Source organism: Drosophila elegans, unplaced genomic scaffold (genome assembly GCF_018152505.1).
Source record: "Drosophila elegans isolate 14027-0461.03 unplaced genomic scaffold, ASM1815250v1 contig_468, whole genome shotgun sequence".
Classification (NCBI taxonomy): domain Eukaryota; kingdom Metazoa; phylum Arthropoda; class Insecta; order Diptera; family Drosophilidae; genus Drosophila; species Drosophila elegans.
This window is the reverse complement of record NW_024545855.1, coordinates 2443180-2461519: the sequence shown is the minus strand read 5'-3', so window position 1 is coordinate 2461519 and position 18340 is coordinate 2443180. Positions and strand designations below refer to the sequence as shown.

General features: G+C 36.8%; 6 protein-coding genes and 1 pseudogene across 8 annotated transcripts; 4 read left to right on the top strand and 3 right to left on the bottom strand.

Moving 5' to 3' along the window:
- Positions 1-776: 776 nt before the first annotated feature.
- Positions 777-2884, bottom strand: LOC108143884. The gene is made up of 4 exons (XM_017268458.2): positions 2075-2884; positions 1523-2019; positions 1104-1473; positions 777-1052 (listed from the first exon to the last, which is right to left on the bottom strand). The coding sequence occupies exons 1-4, from the start codon at positions 2277-2279 to the stop codon at positions 847-849; spliced, it is 1278 nt and encodes a 425-aa protein (XP_017123947.1). The 5' UTR covers positions 2280-2884; the 3' UTR covers positions 777-846.
- A 135-nt stretch (positions 2885-3019) lies between these two features.
- LOC108143882 lies at positions 3020-5336 on the bottom strand. The gene is made up of 4 exons (XM_017268454.2): positions 5061-5336; positions 3764-4266; positions 3332-3701; positions 3020-3265 (listed from the first exon to the last, which is right to left on the bottom strand). Exons 1-4 carry the CDS (start codon positions 5263-5265, stop codon positions 3057-3059), a joined length of 1287 nt encoding a protein of 428 aa, XP_017123943.1. The 5' UTR covers positions 5266-5336; the 3' UTR covers positions 3020-3056.
- Positions 5337-6251: 915 nt separating this feature from the next.
- On the bottom strand, positions 6252-17354 carry LOC108143891. Of its 2 annotated transcripts, XM_041709062.1 has the most exons (5): positions 17105-17354; positions 7771-7894; positions 7007-7509; positions 6585-6939; positions 6252-6519 (listed from the first exon to the last, which is right to left on the bottom strand). In XM_041709062.1, exons 2-5 carry the CDS (start codon positions 7802-7804, stop codon positions 6314-6316), a joined length of 1098 nt encoding a protein of 365 aa, XP_041564996.1. In that variant the 5' UTR covers positions 7805-7894; positions 17105-17354; the 3' UTR covers positions 6252-6313. The 2 variants fall into 2 exon arrangements, with proteins under 2 accessions (XP_041564996.1, XP_017123953.1); XM_017268464.2 differs by lacking the exon at positions 17105-17354 and having other exon boundaries at positions 7771-8010.
- LOC108143888 lies at positions 8166-12844 on the top strand. Its single transcript, XM_017268462.2, has 6 exons — positions 8166-8972; positions 9028-9553; positions 9610-9791; positions 11379-11930; positions 11994-12519; positions 12576-12844. Exons 1-6 carry the CDS (start codon positions 8430-8432, stop codon positions 12758-12760), a joined length of 2514 nt encoding a protein of 837 aa, XP_017123951.2. The 5' UTR covers positions 8166-8429; the 3' UTR covers positions 12761-12844.
- Positions 9803-10579, top strand: LOC108143890. Its single transcript, XM_017268463.2, has 2 exons — positions 9803-10445; positions 10493-10579. The coding sequence occupies exons 1-2, from the start codon at positions 10114-10116 to the stop codon at positions 10536-10538; spliced, it is 378 nt and encodes a 125-aa protein (XP_017123952.1). The 5' UTR covers positions 9803-10113; the 3' UTR covers positions 10539-10579.
- LOC108143886 lies at positions 13392-18235 on the top strand. 2 transcript variants are annotated; one of them, XM_041709063.1, is made up of 4 exons: positions 13392-13524; positions 16406-16840; positions 17363-17888; positions 17955-18235. In XM_041709063.1, exons 1-4 carry the CDS (start codon positions 13507-13509, stop codon positions 18134-18136), a joined length of 1161 nt encoding a protein of 386 aa, XP_041564997.1. In that variant the 5' UTR covers positions 13392-13506; the 3' UTR covers positions 18137-18235. The 2 variants fall into 2 exon arrangements, with proteins under 2 accessions (XP_041564997.1, XP_017123949.1); XM_017268460.2 differs by lacking the exon at positions 13392-13524 and having other exon boundaries at positions 16218-16840.
- On the top strand, positions 13560-15500 carry LOC121467541 (annotated as a pseudogene).
- Positions 18236-18340: the final 105 nt, after the last annotated feature.

Genomic DNA, 18340 nt, shown 5'->3' with positions numbered 1-18340 from the left:
AAATACTCTCAACGACTTTATACCGGACGGTATAAAACAGCACATATACATTGTAATTATTGTCAGCTTACAAAAAATTATTAAAAAATTATAGTCATTTTAAAATAAAGAATATTTTTAGGCAACGAAAATAATTCTTGAAGGAAATTGAAAGGTTTGCAAAGAGGATCACTATATTTAGCATTTTTCCTTTTTTTCCTGTGGCGATTTTATGCGATTAATTTTTTGATTCAAAAACTCATGAATTATCATTATTTGCAAAGCCTGGTATTTATAGTACATAAATAGGTCAGTGAAGATAAGCTAGCAGCTTTAGTATTTATTACAATGAAATTAGGGTAATGTAACAAAATATTAATTTAGATAACAATTTTTTTGGGAGGTCTACAAGCTTTCTATGAATCTCTAATTTTTAGATCTTCATCACCATTTTTTGTCTTGCCACAAAAATATTCCTTTGTGTTTTATGAACTGAAGGTTATTTTACTTTTTTGTTTCTTTGTACCTTTTATCAGTTTGTTGATGTAGATAAGTTGAGTACATGATAAGCAGACACTAAATTTTTGTATTATCTTAAAGTATAATGTGCATAAATATATGTAAGCGGTCCGAAGATGTATTCGAAGTTAGCGTGTAATAAAAATATCAGATCAAGTCTTTCCCCAATTTAAAGACGCACATTCTGAAAGACTAGCTGGAAAACTGTTTCAAGGTCTTCCGGTTTCAATTGTGGTGCAGCGTTGATACTCGCCATGCAAAACTTGAAAAAACCAGAATCAATATTCGCACACAATTTATTTAATCGAGTCGCATGCAAACAGCATCGCAAGATGAATGAACTTGCAGTCACTCAAAGTCTTCGAAATTGAAGAGTCCGCGGTTGCAGCAGAAGGGATACAACTCTCTAATGATTTCTACAAAGGTAGGGTTGGTGTAGGATCGAACTCGATACTTCCTGCCCACTTCTTCTTGGGATTGTAGGTTATGCAAATTACTTTCTTTGGAACTGGGTAGCAAATGACCGGGCAAGTGATTCATTACGGCAAAAACAGCTAAGAAGAAATAAAGGTCAGTTAAAGATAAAAGTTATATATTATACCTACCATAGAGTGTGTTGTTTTTCTTATAAATGGCAGATTGCAGCTCTCTCAGTTGTGGAAACGGTTTTTCGTACCTTAGCAGGGTCAAGCAGTCAATAAGATATTCCCAGTAGATTCTGATAAAATTATCAAACTCCTTATAGCGCAAGTCCTTCTCCGCTGAAATAATTATCATCATCAGCAGATCCTGGGCCGGGCTACCCCATTTGCCGAGCTGGAAGTCCAGTAGAAGGGCCTCACTTACGTTGCCCTTTTCATCGTATTTGTACAGAATATTGCTAGCCGAAAAATCGCCATGAGTGAGGACATTGAAGTCCTTTGAGTCCACTTCAAGGGATTCCAGGCAGATTTTTCGGTACTGCTCTGGAGTGGGCTGTAATACAAATTGTTAGATGTCTATAAATAGTCTATGAAATTCATACATAATTCCTGAGATAACACTCATCCATGCCCCAAGTTTGCATGGCTGCCTTGTATTCCGGAGACTTTGTTTCGAAGCTTTTAACGCTGTGCTCGATATTGTCTATTTTGGCGAATCCATGCTCGAAATCAATGGGATACGGTCCATTTCGATCTTTATAAATTACACTCGCTGCATGGAGTTCAGCCAATTTTCGAAGCGACAGACGCAAATGCTCCATATTGACTCCCTTGTTTCGATCTGCACACTCATAGTTCTGCGCTGAAAGATCCTCAAATATGAAATATAGATTTCCCTGCATCTCTCCGATTTCCAGGCATTTGGGCACCAGCTTTAAAGGTCTACCAGCCTCGCAATAGATTTTCTCGAACTCGGGCAAATAAGTGGAGTACATTTGCTGCTCCTTTTGGAAGTAACGCATCTTATTCACCGCCCTGCCGCCCTTTTCTATGTCCAAAGTGGTTTTGACCACATATGTTTTCCTTTTCGAAGTTCCACCTGTAAATACTTGGCTTGGACAATTGTTGCTACTTATGTCTATTTCAGTACCCACTGTTCATTTCTAATTCCAAGTACACACGAATCATTATTGATGTAAAATTACCACCAGGCGGCACGGCGGCCACTGTAGTTAACTGAAGAATCTTGGTATATTCGGGCTCATCCTTTGCCAGCAAAGACTTAAACTTTGATTCGTTCAACCATTTTGGTATAACAAGACTCTCGTTGGGATTGTCAATCTTCTCAGAGCGCGACATGATTTCAACTGTCTTCAAATTCAAATAATATTATGATGAGTTTGTCATGTCAGCTAAGCTAATTATCATGTAAGATAAGATAAATTTGCATGTTGAGTTTATCATTTAAGATAAGATAATTTTCACCAAACATCATAGCCATTTTTTAAACAATTTTTTAACAATTTAACAATTTTTTTTTATGGAATTTTGAGGGATACAAACTTACAAGTCTCCAACCTAATTATTTGTGTGAAATACCCTGGCCTTCAAACTCAACAATTATTTGGAGATGGCTAAGCCGAATGGGTCGCTTTAAATTGGTCTATGATTCTATTACACTTGCTTAAGTTGTATTTTATGATCATGATAAAATTTGCGAGCTTTTTCATTAGAGATGAGGCCATTGATCGATTGACTTCTATCGATTATTGCAATTTATGGATGGCGCGTAATTTTTTTTTTTAAGTTAAGGATTTAAAGATTTAAAAAAAGTTTTTTTTTTTAATTTATTAGCTTTAAAAATTTGCTTTATGCCAAAAAAATGGTATTATTCCGTAGTGAGGAGGAAAATTTCTAGAAGTTCTCTCTTATACTGTTGGTACCTAAACATAAACATAATTAAAACTAATAAAATGAGCCTCTCTTAAAACATACCTTGGGTTATTAAAAATGACCATTCTTATCACTAAAAACCATCAACTTGATTCTTGTCAGTGCCAAACTGATAAGCAACACACTTCATCAAGATAATAATACTTGTCTAAACTTTATTGCCAGTTAAGAGAATAACGAATATTACACGACATAATCTTCAAAGTTTAAAATACCTCTGTTATATAAAAATGGATATAGATCCTTCATAACATTTCCAAAGGCGGGATTAGAAACCAGACGCAGCCTAAGATTTTCGCCCTCTTTTGTTTCAGCAGTTATATTGTGCAGATTGCTGTCTTTATCGGTGGGAAAGAGAATTATGGGCAGGTGATTTGTAATGCTAAAGACAGCTGCAAGAAAAATATTAGTTTTTAGTGAAATCTAAATAATGCTTGCACTCAAAAACCATAACTCACCGTAAAACGAATTTTGCTTCTTGTTTATAGAGTTTTGCAGATCGCGTAGTTTGGGCAAAGGCTGTTTCAGTTTCAACACCTTGAGGCACTCGATCAGACGTTCCCAGTAGATCCTTACAAAGTGGTCGAACTCCTTGATACGCAAATCGTGTTCGGGCGAGAGTGTGAGGAAAAAGAGCAGATCCATGGCAGGACTGCCCCATTTGACTAACTGAAAGTCGATGAGGATGAGCTGGTCGAGACTTCCGTTCGGCAGATAGCTGGTCATCATGTTGCTGGACCAAAAGTCGCCATGGTTGAGTACATGGAATTCAGTGGGATCCAAGTCCAAGGTGCTTAAGCATTGGGCCCAATACTGATCGGCAGTGGGCTAAGCAAATAAATATTATTTTTTAATGCTAAAAATTTCTTTTCAAAATAGTATTAGCTTACAAATTCCTTCACGTATTTCTCTGCTTCTTTCATGCCCCACGAAAGCATTGCCTTCTTGTAGGCTTTCTCTTTTTGTTTGAAACCATCAACGTGGAATTTTTTCAAATCTCGCTTGACAAATCCCTCGTGGAATTCACTGGGATAGGGACCTTGCAGTTCCTCATAAACCGCACTGGCTGCATGGTACTCGGCCAACTTATGCAGAAATGCAGTCATATGCTCCATGTCCAGTCCTTTTGTGCGATCAATGTTCCCGAATCGCTTCACACACAGATCCTCGAAGATGAAGTGGATATTCCCTTCACGCTCCTCAGTGAGCAGACATTTGGGCGCCAATTGAATGTCCCATCCGGCCTTCTTGTAGAGGTCCTCGAACGCTGGGAGGTACGTGTCGTACATCTTGGCCTCCTTGGGAAACAACCCGAACTCGGTGATGTCGTTGCCTCCGCGCTCTTCGGGCAGCATCGTTTTGAAGATATAAGTCTTGGTCTTGACACTTCCATCTGAAATATGTTAGACATTATATTTGATTGGCTAAGGGGTTAACACCAGTAGCATAGCAAACCAACTGAAAAACGATCAGAAGTTATTTATTAAACTCTGTAATACTTTTTAAGCCAGTTAAATCCTTATTTAGGAATCAAACCTTTTCAGGAAGTGCTCAAATCGGTCTTTAAAATACAATAAAATTAAACTATTACCGGAAATTTTTTTGTAATTAATTTATTTATATATTACTAAGAAGTACAAATATTAAATAAGTGTTAGAAAACTATTTGTCTTTAAATATTAAAAAACTAGGTTAAAAAAGTACTGCCAGATTAATGTCCTTTATTTAATTTTGTTTTGCTGTGACCAAAAGACAAGTAAACTGGATGATACAAATCAAAAAATGTCAATTGGTTAAGTTAAAAAAAGTTAAGCACTATTTGATCGAAAGAATAATAAAAATGTAATTATAATTATTAAACCATTTTTGTGGCAAAAATTTGGAAAGATCGTATCATTATGGGAAAACCATTAGTAAATTTTAATTTAGCACACTAGCAAAGGACTTATTTTAATTTGTGCTCTTGCACTATAAATTTATAGTAGGTTATGGTCATACTTCGAAATTATGCAACAATTAAATTTATTAAATTTAAATTTACAAGTAATAGTGCTTGTTTTATCGATAAGACATTTGACATTTTTATCCGTTTATTTGATCCATTCATTGGCAAGTACTGCCGCTCCTCGCAATCATTGTTGAAATGTTTATAATATAGAGAAATTGATTTGATAATCACAAACTCACCTTTCATTTCCAATTTTATATAAGACCTCAGCATGGTCGAGGTGAAGTTCTCGCCCGGCTTAATGGCAGCAACTGTTGTAAATTTTAATACTTTGGCATGATCTGGTTCATCCTTTTCCAGCACACCCGTAAAGTATTTCTCGTTGATCCAATCGGGAATAATAAGATTCTCATTGGGGTTCACGATTTCGTCGTTGTCAGTCATTTTTCTGCTATCGTTTGAATTTGGCTAACACAACCTCTTCCGCAGGTTGATAGTTTGGAACTAAATTCTGCTAGTTTTTTTAGCAGAGCTTTATTTGTGTTTTTCTGGGCTGCCTTATCGACAATGAGTTTCATTTGGTGACGTAAGACCTACAAGTGTTATACGTTTGTCTTTTTGATTATCAAAACTATCAACTCAATCTCAACAACCGAAGCTTGACAATTATTTTCATTTTTATAATTTTATATTTTTTAGTGAACTTGCATAATTTATAACAGCTTGTTAGTTAGAGCACTTTACGTCGCACACCTAAATTTCTACTAATCAAAATGTTTAAAGGGGTTTCTCTATAAGGAGGTAAGCTATTTGACACTTATTGTTTTGCCTATATCTTAAAGCCATTTAGTATAGTTTGTCCGTTATCTGAATATGATGCAAAAAGTTTTTTTTTAATTTTTGAGGGTATTGACAAGGGGCATAACCTTTTTTTCATTACCTTTAAATTGAGTTGATAGCCCCTGCGCTTATTACTGATTACTCAGTGTTTGTTTGCGATACACTGTCAACTATATATAGACTATTTTTATACCAACCAGCGTTTATAATCAAAGGGTTTGCCCAAGTATTTCACCATAAATTATTTAATTATAGATTTGCTAATTCGTTTGTTTCTACAGCATAGATAGAAAATACTCCCAAATAATTTGTGACGGCAATTACTTTTCGCGTGACACGGTGCTGATGGTTTTTTTTATTTGTGTCTAGTCATCGTGATGGTTTGAACTTATTTAAGACGTCAGGAGTTAGAACGTAGATAAAAAGATAACACGTTTTTATACTCAAAATTGATTTAATTTTTTTTGTTTAATAACCCATCATTGTTAGTCTTAGTTTATTGCAGACAGTAATTATAATCTAGCTAGTCATCATGATGGAATGATCTTATTAAAGATATCAGAAGTTAAACGTTAGTTCATAAATCTAACATCGTAGATAGAACAACAATAAGTTTACTTAGAACCCATGTATGTATTATAAAATTCTCCTCCTATTCGTAGTCACTAAAATTAAAGATGCCCCGATTGTAGAAAAATGGATAGATTTCATTCATAAGGTCACAAAAACTGGGATTTGTGAAGATGCGCAGCCGAAATTTGTCGCCCTCCTCGTCGTCACGCATTAGGGAATACAAATTGGATTCCTTGTCGGATGGAAATTGAATCACAGGCAAATGGTTGAAAATGGCAATAAAAGCTAGAGGATATTAAAAAAAGTTAAATTGGCTTAGCACTTAATAGGTTTCTGATTTAAGAACTTACCGTAGATAGTATTTGTATCGTGGTACAAGGATGTCTGCAAATCACGCAACTTGGGCACAGGTTTCTGGTACTTGAGCAGCTTTAGGCATTCCACTAAACGTTCCCAATAGATCCTAACGAAATTATCGAACTCCTTGAGCTTGATATCTCTGGCCGCCGACAGGGTGATGAAAAATAGCAAATCCTGGGCAGGACTGCCCCATTTGCACAGCTGGAAGTCAACCAAGATGACCTCATCGATTTCGCCGTTGGCTAGATAATTGCACATCAGATTACTGGACCAAAAGTCACCATGCGTGAGTGTGTTGAAGGCCGAAGGATCCATTTCCAGATTCCTTTCACACATTTTTGAACACTGTTCAACGGTGGGATGAGGAAACAAAATATTAGAAAATGCAAACAAAAGGTAGAAAATAACTAACAAAACTTTTAATGTATTTTTCTGGATTCTCAAATCCCCAACCAGCCATGGATTTGTGATAGGATCTCGCCTTGACTAAGAAGTCCTTTTCATGTAGCTTTAGATAATCTCGACGAAAGAATCCCTCCTCGAATTCCGAGGGGTATGGTCCATTTTGTTCGGCATATACAGCTGCAGCGGCATGAAACTCTGCCAGTTTTCGAAGGGATCTCTTCATGTGCAAAAGGTCTAGGTCCTGGATGCGATCCACGTTCTTGAACTTCTTCACACCCAGATCTTCGAACACTAAATGGATTCCGTTCTCATGCTGATCCGTATGCAGGCACTTGGGAGCCAGCTGAACCTCTGCTCCGGCGGATCTGTAGAGCTCCTCGTAGCCGGGCAGGTAAGTCTGGTACATCATAAGCTCCTTGTCAAAGATGCCGCCCTCACGGATCTCCTTGCCACCACGTTTCTCCGCCAACATTGTCTTGAATATATAGGTTTTGTGTTTGCAGCTGCCCTCTGTGGATAAAGAAATTAAAAAATGAACTCACTAATTGTTTTTTGTTACTGTTGATAGTCTTCTATAAGAGAGATTTAACAAAAAAAATAAAATATTAAAAAAAAATAATATTTTAAAAGGAGCGTAACACTTTCTCCTCTTACTCAAAAACTATTTTATCGCTTTTTTTATTGATTTACTATATATCGATATAGGTTTTTTTTTATTTTAAACGATTTATTTTTTTTTATTTATTGAGTACTAAATATATTTATTTTTACCTTTTATTTGAAGATCCATATGAATTCGCAACATTACGGATGTGAAGTTTTCGCCCGGCGGAATGGCTGCCACTGGTTTAAAGTTTACAATTTTTTCGTATTCCGGCTCATCTTTCTGCAAAACCTGATGGAAATATTCGGCGTTGATCCACTTGGGAATTTCCAAATGCTCAATTGGATTAACTATAGATTCTTTTGACTCCGTCATTCTATACCCGAGGTGTTCTATTTCCAAAGTTTAACTTTCAACCGAGTTAGTAACGTTCGTTTAGCGCTTTTCAAGCTTGACCCTTCAAATATCAATAAGCTTTTAAATTGTTGACTCCCAGCTTGATTATTTTGTCAGCGTGACCCAACAGTAACTTGTAATTGAAATAAGAGTCAAGATCGGCAAAGCTTTAAACAATTGTAAACAAACTATATACATACCTATTTAAAAGGCTTTAAAAGCTTTAAAGCTAAAAACAAAAACGAATAAGTCAAGAGAGCATTTTGTTGTCAGGTTACTTAAGAGCCAAAATCAACCGATAATAATTTCACCAAGCGAAATGTTTTTTTACACAAAAGCTTTATACAAAGCTTTCATAAATCTAGTTTATTTGGGACGTACCATCAAAGTTAGAAAGTAGTCTAAGAAGTAGAACCATAAGAGCAACATCATGGCCGAGGGTAGTTTCCACGCCGAAGAGTTAAATACGCCAGAGTGGCTAAATGAGCAGTTTATAACTGAAGTTTTAAGTGATTACGAAAAGGAACCAAGCCTTAAGGTCACCAATTTGACTTTTACCCCCGCAAGTCCTAAAGGTGACCACTATGCTAGCATTATGTTTCGTGCTTGGGTGGAATACACCACCCAGAATGGAAACTTTTCCAAATCGCTGATCATCAAAACAATGCCGGTGGAAGAGGGTAACAAAAAGGATCTGTTTGAAAATTCGCCTATATTCGAAACTGAGATTGGAATGTATAGCAAGGTCCTGCCGGAGTGTGAGAGGATTCTGCGGGAAGTGGGTGACGAGTCCAAGCTGTACGTGGACTGCATCTACCACAGTCTGAGACCAAGACAGATTATAATCTTTGAAGACCTCGTGGAGATGGGATACCTAGTGGTGCGCAATCGTTGGCTCACGCAGGAGGAAATTTGTAGTGCCTACTCCAAGCTGGCCAAAATCCATGCAAATAGCATGAAGATGATAATGGAGGTAAATAGGAATTTAATTCTTATACTTTAATTTTAATAACCTTTTCATTACTTAGCGACCCGATTTCCTGAAGGACTTTAGGCACAGCATGTACGATATACCTGCTTTTGTGGACGGTCCCATTTTGAACGGCGGAATGGGTCCCTTTTTGGAACTGTTGGGCCGCATTCCTGAGCTGACAAAATACCAGCCGCACTTCGAAAAGATCAGACTTCACTTTAAAGATAGAATGAGGGAAATTATGCTAGGGTATAGAAACAATCCCCAGCCAGGATTATACGTTCTCTGCCATGGCGATTTCCACTCCCGAAATATGATGTTCAAACACAATAAGGAAACTGGAAGCCTTGAGGATTGCATGCTGCTTGATTTCCAAGGCTGCATTGTGGTTCCCATGGCCGTTGATCTTATGTATTCCATTTACATGTTGATGGGGCCACAACAGCGATCCGATGAGTTGGAGACTCTGCTGAATTACTACTTCTCAACCGTCGTAGAAACGCTCAAGAAGATTGGTTATCAGGGAGAAATGCCCACTCTTTCTGCATTTTGGTCGGAAATGAAACGTTATAGATATTACGGTAAGCTCAAATCTGGAAGGAGTTTAAGGATCTACTAACAAACATTGTCTTTTTAGAGTTCCTGTTGCTAAGCACCATATTCCCAATGGCCGTGGGTTTAAGAGTCTATTCCATGGATCTAGACGACCTGATGTACAACGAAGAAACTCGTAACAAAGTTTATCAACTAAAAGAAACTGTTGAGGGAACCAAAGCAATGCTGGCCAGATTTGAAAAATCTGGATATTTTGAAGACCTATAAAACACGGTTAAAAGGTTTTATGTAAGAAAAAAATGGCAGTACATTGATATGATCTTTTAATTGTTTGACTTACAAATGTTAGAGACTAAGAAAGTCTGCTGTGTGTTTAAAATCTGAATCCTAAGTCTTTTTTTTCTTAAAATTTACATCTATCCCTCTAAACTATAAAAATTACTTAGGAATAAAAAATTGGAATTATTGTTACCTCTTGATGGGTGTCTTGTGGACATACCTCATATGAGCAGCGGAATGGTTCCATTTGCGGAATTTTTAGGTCGCATAGATTGGACTTCATTTTATAAGCCGATTGCGAAATATAATGCAAGAGTATGAGAACAATCCCCAGCCAGGATATTACGGTCTCTGCCATGGGGACTTCCACACCCGAAACATGATGTTTAAGCACAATAAGGAAACTGGTTGCTTTGGGGATTACATGCTTGTTGATTTCCAGGGATGTTATGTTGCTCCTCTAGCCCTGGACCTTATTTATTCCTATATGATGATGGGGCAAAAACAGCGCACAGACAATTTTGAGATCTCGTTGAACTGTTACTTTTCCGTCCTTCTGGAACCTCTTAGGAAGATTGACTATCTGGGAAAATTGCCTACTCCCTTGGCTCTCTGGTCGGAAATGAAACGCCTCAGGGAGTACGGTAACCAGTTATTAGATTTAAAAATAATTATATTAATTTCAGAATTCCTATTCTTGAGCACGCTCTTACCTGTGTCGACGGGTCTTAATCTTAACAGCGAAGAAACTGGCGAAAAGCTAAAAGAATTTAATGAAGAATGCAAAATAATGTTGGACCGTTTCGAACGATCCGGTTATTTTGAAGATCTTTAATCCAATAATGGTATTACTAGGCAAATAAAAAAACAGATAATATATGCGGAATATGTGTTACTGTTGATAATGTTAAAGAATATATGACTTGTTGTCAAAGCTTCATTGAATGAATATGTTTGTTAAGAGTACATGTATACTCTTAATGTAATCGTGTTCCGGCTCATCTTTCTGCAAAACCTGATGAAAATATTCGGCGTTGATTCACTTGGGAATTTCCAAATGCTCGTTTGGATTAACTATAGATTCTTTTGACTCCACCATTCGGATCCTGAGGTGTTATCTTTCCAAAGTTTTACTTTCAACAGATTTGGTAACGTTTGTTGAGCGGTTTTCAAGCTTTTGACCCTACAGATATCAGTAAGCTTTTAAAGTGTTGACTCCCAACTTGATAGTTTGTCAGCGTGACCCAAAAGTAACTTGTATTTAAAATAAAAGTCAAGATCGGCAAAGCTTTAAATATTTGTAAGCTTTAAATATGTGTAAGCTACTATACCCATACCTATTTTAGATTTCTTTAAAATCTGTAAAGCTAAAAACAAAAACGAACAAACCAAGAAAGCATTTTGCTGTCAGGTGTCTTAAGCTAAAATCAACCGATAGTAATTTCACGAAGCGAAATAATTGTTGACCAAAAGCTTTATACAAAAATCATTATACAAAAAGCTTTCATAAATTTAGTTTATATAGGACGTACCTTCAAACTTAGAAAGTAGTCTAAGTAGAAGAACCATAAGTGCGACATCATGGCCGAGGATAGTTTCCATGACGAAAAGTTGAATACGCCAGAGTGGCTAAATGAGCAGTTTATAACTGAAGTTCTAAGTGATTACGAAAAGGAACCAAGCCTTAAGGTCACCAATTTGGTTTTTAGCCTCGAAAGTCCTAAAGGTGACCACTATGCCAGCATTATGTTTCATGCAAGGGTGGAATATACCACCCAGAATGGAAACTTTTCCAGATCGCTGATCATCAAAACAATGCCGGTGGAAGAGGGTAACAAAAAGGATATGTTTGAAAATTCGCCTATATTCGAAACTGAGATTGGAATGTATAGCAAGGTCCTGCCGGAGTGTGAGAGGATTCTGCGGGAAGTGGGTGACGAGTCCAAGCTGTACGTGGACTGCATCTACCACAGTCTGAGACCAAGACAGATTATAATCTTTGAAGACCTCGTGGAGATGGGATACCTAGTGGTGCGCAATCGTTGGCTCACGCAGGAGGAAATTTGTAGTGCCTACTCCAAGCTGGCCAAAATCCATGCAAATAGCATGAAGATGATAATGGAGGTAAATAGGAATTTAATTCTAATTAATTTAATTCATTAATTTTATAACCTTTTCATTACTTAGCGACCCGATTTCCTGAAGGACTTTAGGCACAGCATGTACGATATACCTGCTTTTGTGGACGGTCCCATTTTGAACGGCGGAATGGGTCCCTTTTTGGAACTGTTGGGCCGCATTCCTGAGCTGACAAAATACCAGCCGCACTTCGAAAAGATCAGACTTCACTTTAAAGATAGAATGAGGGAAATTATGCTAGGGTATAGAAACAATCCCCAGCCAGGATTATACGTTCTCTGCCATGGCGATTTCCACTCCCGAAATATGATGTTCAAACACAATAAGGAAACTGGAAGCCTTGAGGATTGCATGCTGCTTGATTTTCAAGGCTGCATTGTGGTTCCCATGGCCGTTGATCTGATGTATTCCATTTACATGTTGATGGGGCCACAACAGCGATCCGATGAGTTGGAGACTCTGCTGAATTACTACTTCTCAACCGTCGTAGAAACGCTCAAGAAGATTGGTTATCAGGGAGAAATGCCCACTCTTTCTGCATTTTGGTCGGAAATGAAACGCCATAGATATTACGGTAAGCTCAAATCTGGAAGGAGTTTAAGGATCTACTAACAAACATTGTCTTTTTAGAGTTCCTGTTGCTAAGCACCATATTCCCAATGGCCGTGGGTCTAAGAGTCTATTCCATGGATCTAGAGGACCTGATGTACAACGAAGAAACTCGTAACAAAGTTTATCAACTAAAAGAAACTGTTGAGGAAACCAAAGTAATGATGGCTAGATTTGAAAAATCCGGATATTTTGAAGATCTGTAACCCATTAATGGTATTACTAGGCAAATTAAAAAGTCAAATAGTATAAACGGAATATTTGGTACTGCTGGAAATGTTAAAGAATACATGACTTGTTGTTAAAGCTGTATTAAATTTAATGGTTTAATTAATGAATTACAGAATTATTTTAATGTTTTTTTGTTTATAAGCGTTGTTTTCTGTTATCTGGAAAATGAGTACGTTTGTTAAGAGTACATGTATACTCTTAATATAGGAGCATCTGCTATCTGCAAAATTAATATGTTTCTTAAGAGTTCATCTATACTCTTATTGTTATTTTAAAAATGAATGTGTTTTCCTTGAGTAACATGTATACTCTTTGTGTGGTAGCATCTGTTATCTGAAAAATTAACATGATTCCTAAGAGTATACTCTTGATGTAGGAGCATGATTTGCTGTATAATGATCGTTGTTATTATATTTTTCTCTCGTTACTCTTCTTATGTCCAAACTGAGAGAGCATACATTAAAGTATTTCAAAATACAATAAAAAGCTTTTCTTTGCTTAGGGGAAAAATTGCATTCTAAATCGAAATTCTCTCCAAAAGCCAATGTAAGTGACAGTGAAATTGAGTTTTGTTTAGTACGCTCTTTTCTGGAAGTCGAAATAGAAGTTGTTAAACATAATGTCAGGGAATACCGAATAAAATCAGTTCAACGACGACGAATTGGTTCCACCAGATTGGCTGAACTCAGAGTTCATAGAAGGTGTCCTAAAATCTGATGAGATGGAAACCGTGCTGAAGGTAATCGATTTGACTCCGCCATTCAGTACCTGAGGTGTTCTCTTTCCAAAGTTTAACTTTCCACTGACTTGGTAACGTTCGTTGAGCAGCTTTCAAGCTTTTGACCCTTCATATATCAGTAAGCTTTGAAAGTGTTGACTCCAAACTTGATAGTTTGTCAACGTTACTCAACAGTAATTTGTAATTAAAATAAAAGTCAAGATTGGCAAAGTTTTAAATATTTGTAAGCAAACTGTTTACATACTTATTTTAGATTTCTTTAAAAGCTGTAAAGCTAAAAACAAAAACGAACAAGTCAAGAGAGCATTTTGCTGTCAGGTGTCTTAAGAGCTAAAATCAACCGTTAATAATTTCACAAAGCGAAATAATTTGTAACCCAACGGCTTTATAAAAAAGCTTTATACCAAAAGATTTCATAAATTTAGTTTATATGGGACGTACCATCAAACTTAGAAAGTAGTAGAAGTAGAACCATAAGTGCGATATCATGGCCGAGGATAGTTTTCATGCCGAAGAGTTAAATACGCCAAAGTGGCTAGATGAGCAGTTTATAACTGAAGTTCTAAGTGATTACGAAAAGGAACCAAGCCTTAAGGTCACCAATTTGACTTTTACCCCCGCAAGTCCTAAAGGTGACCACTATGCTAGCATTATGTTTCGTGCTTGGGTGGAATACACCACCCAGAATGGAAACTTTTCCAAATCGCTGATCATCAAAACAATGCCGGTGGAAGAGGGTAACAAAAAGGATCTGTTTGAAAATTCGCCTATTTTCAAAACTGAGATTGGAATGTATAGCAAGGTCCTGCCGGAGTGTGAGAGGATTCTGCGGGAAGTGGGTGACGAGTCCAAGCTGTACGTGGAATGCATCTACCACAGCCTGAGACCAAGACAGATTATAATCTTTGAAGACCTCGTGGAGATGGGATACCTAGTGGTGCGCAATCGTTGGCTCACGCAGCAGGAAATTTGTAGTGCCTACTCCAAGCTGGCCAAAATTCATGCAAATAGCATGAAGATGATAATGGAGGTAAATAGGAATTTAATTCTTATACTTTAATTTTAATAACCTTTTCATTACTTAGCGACCCGATTTCCTGAAGGACTTTAGGCACAGCATGTACGATATACCTGCTTTTGTGGACGGTCCCATTTTGAACGGCGGAATGGGTCCCTTTTTTGGAACTGTTGGGCCGCATTCCTGAGCTGACAAAATACCAGCCGCACTTCAAAAAGATCAGACTTCACTTTAAAGATAGAATGAGGGAAATTATGCTAGGGTATAGAAACAATCCCCAGCCAGGATTATACGTTCTCTGCCATGGCGATTTCCACTCCCGAAATATGATGTTCAAACACAATAAGGAAACTGGAAGCCTTGAGGATTGCATGCTGCTTGATTTCCAAGGCTGCATTGTGGTTCCCATGGCCGTTGATCTGATGTATTCCATTTACATGTTGATGGGGCCACAACAGCGATCCGATGAGTTGGAGACCCTGCTTAATTACTACTTTTCAACCGTCGTGGAAACGCTTAAGAAAATTGGCTATCAGGGAGAAATGCCCACTCTTTCTGGATTTTGGTCGGAAATAAAACGCCATAGATATTACGGTAAGCTCAAATCTGGAAGGAGTTTAAGGATCTACTAATAAACATCGTCTTTTTAGAGTTCCTGTTGCTAAGCACCATATTCCCAATGGCCGTGGGTCTAAGAGTCTATTCCATGGATCTAGACGACCTGATGTACAACGAAGAAACTCGTAACAAAGTTTATCAACTAAAAGAAACTGTTGAGGGAACCAAAGTTATGCTGGCCAGATTTGAAAAATCCGGATATTTTGAAGGTCTATAAAACACGGTTAAAAGGTTTTATGTAAGAAAAAAATGACAGTAAATTGCTATGATCTTTTAATTGTTTGACTTACTTATTAAATGTTAGAGACTAATAAAGCCTGCTGTGTGTTTAAAATCTGAATCCTAAATCTTTTTTTTTCCAAAATTGTACATCTATCCTTCTGAACTATAAAAATGTTATAGGAATAGAAAATGGTATTAGTGTTACCTCTTGAGGTCTGTCATGTGGACATACCTTATATATCGATGGGTCTTAGTCTTAGCGGCGAAGAAACTGGCGAAAAACTAAAAGAATTTATTGAAGAATGCTAAATTATGTTGGCCATTTCGAAAGATCCGGATATTTTATCAAACCTACATTAAATTTAATGGTTTAAAAAAATTAAAAATTTATTTGATTATTTTGTTTTTTAAGTGTTTTTTTCTGTTATCTGAAAAACGAATATGTTTGTTAAGAGTGTGTATGTATGTATGTATACTCTTAATGTAGAAGCATCTGTTATCTGCAAAATTAATATGTTTCTTAGGAGTACATAGTATTATTTTAAAAATTAATGAGTTTCCCTTGAGTAACATGAACACTCTTAGTGTAGTAGCTTCTGTTAATTTGTTTCTTAAGTTTAGATGTATATTTTTGGTGTTGGAGCATATTTTGCTGTATATTGATCGTTGTTAGAATATTTTCTCTCTTTACTCTCTTATGTCCAAACTGAGAGAGCATACATTAAAGCATTTCAAAATACAATAAAAAGCTTTTCTTTGTCTCAGGGGAAAAGCTTTTGAAAGCCCACACATTATTGCATTCTAAATCGAAATTCTCTCCAAAAGCCAATTCAATTGACAGTGAAATTGAGTTTGGTTTAGTACGCTCTTTTCTGGAAGTCGAAATAGAAGTTGTTAAACATAATGTCAGGGAATACCGACCAAAGTCTGTTCAACGACGACGAATTGGTTCCACCAGATTGGCTGAACTCAGAGTTCATAGAAGGTGTCCTAAAATCTGATGAGATGGAAACCGTGCTGAAGGTAATCGATTTGACCTTTTCCCCGGCAAGTGCCAAGGGAGATCACTATGCCAGCATTATGTTTCGGGCAAAGGTAAAGTACTACAATCGGAAGGGGGACTTCGAAAGGTCGCTGATCATAAAAACAATGCCCGAAGCGGAGGGTCACAAGAAGGAGTTGATCGGAGGATCGCCTATTTTCGAAACGGAAACGGGCCTGTACACAAAGGTGCTGCCTGAATTTGAAAGGATTCTGCGCCAAGCGGGTGATAGCACCAAGCTTTATGTGAACTGCATATATCACAGTCTGGCACCGCATCAGGTGCTGATCTTCGAGGATCTCGTGGAGATGGATTATTTTGTGCTGAGGGATCGGGACGCCGCCCTGGACGAGATACACCCCGTCTACTTCAAACTGGCCAAGTGGCATGCAGCCAGCTTAAAAGTACAGGAAGAGGTAAGTCTAAGATAAGAAGGTATAGAATATAAATGGAAATAAAAATATATCAAAAAACAAACTAGAGATGATTGTACATTTACACATAATACATACTATTATTATGTATTATAATACTATAATAATTATAGTACATAAAATTAATTGTATTTTTCCCAAAATTATGATACATATGCTCCACCCAATTTTCGTCCAAAAAGTCAATGTTTTCGACATAACAATGCAAATAATGACTAAAAATGGGTAAACTCATAATAAACTTACCAATTGGTTGTCATTCAAACATGATTTAATGATGCAAAAATTAGAGTCCCAATGCCGGTTTTTTACCCTCCATTTTCGGAAAAAAATTTGGTTTTAGTATAACAATTCAAATAATTAACCCAAGACAGAATATCATACATTATATTTTTAAGACACAAAACCACACACTTCATGAAGAACCAAAATTTTGTTTTCATTGCTCTTGACATTTTTAACAAATGTATACGACTTCAACTGTTTTTTATCTATACTTTTAAGCAACCAGATTTTTTAGAGCCCTACACATACGGACTTCTTGAAATGCCACATATCCTGACGGAACCCTTTATGAAAACTGGTATGCACTTTTTCGTCGAACTTTTGAAAATGGAGCCGGAACTCAAAAAGTACAAGTCATATTTTGAAAGCATTAAGGGGGATTTTCTGGAGCGACTTGTGAGAGAGTGGAAGGAATTTCGCAACAACCCAAAAGTAGACCAATATAGGGTACTTTGTCACGGAGACTTGCACCTTCGAAATATTATGTTCAAGTACAAAACTCCAGGATTTTTTGAAGACTGTATGCTGCTCGACTTTCAAATCAGTCATCTTTTTCCTCTGACAATCGATCTGGTGTATTCGATATATATGCTTATGGAGGCGGAACATCGTTGGAAGCACTGCGATGACCTTATCAACTATTATTTTATTGTTTTGGAGGATGTTTTAAAAAAAATCGGCTATAAGGGTGAAATGCCTAAGCAATCAGGAATTTGGGAGCGCCTGCATCAGCACAAATACTTTGGTGAGTTCTTTGTTATGAATATTAATTTTTTAATGACAATTTTAATATTACATTTGATCCCGTCAGAATTTTTTCTCATAAGCACTTTCCTGCCTTTGATGTGGGCCCTGAGGGATAAGTCTGTTGACTTTGGAGATCTACTTCAGAATGAGGAAAAGCGCAGGAGTTGCTCATTTGCTGAGGGTTATATTAAAGATGTGAAAATAATGCTGGCAAGATTGGATAAATTAGGCTTACTCCAAGATTAAAGCATTTTAAACATATATTTTGATTTTAAAAGTAAAATCTTTGAACAGAAACAGTACCATATGTGCAATATTTAGATAAATAAAATCAATTTAAAACAATGTTTAAGTGATATAAAAAATCAAAACCCCAAGTTGTTTTCGTACTTTGATTGAGTTGCGATAAATCTGTTGACCACGTTACATTTTTGTTGAAAAGTAAAATAT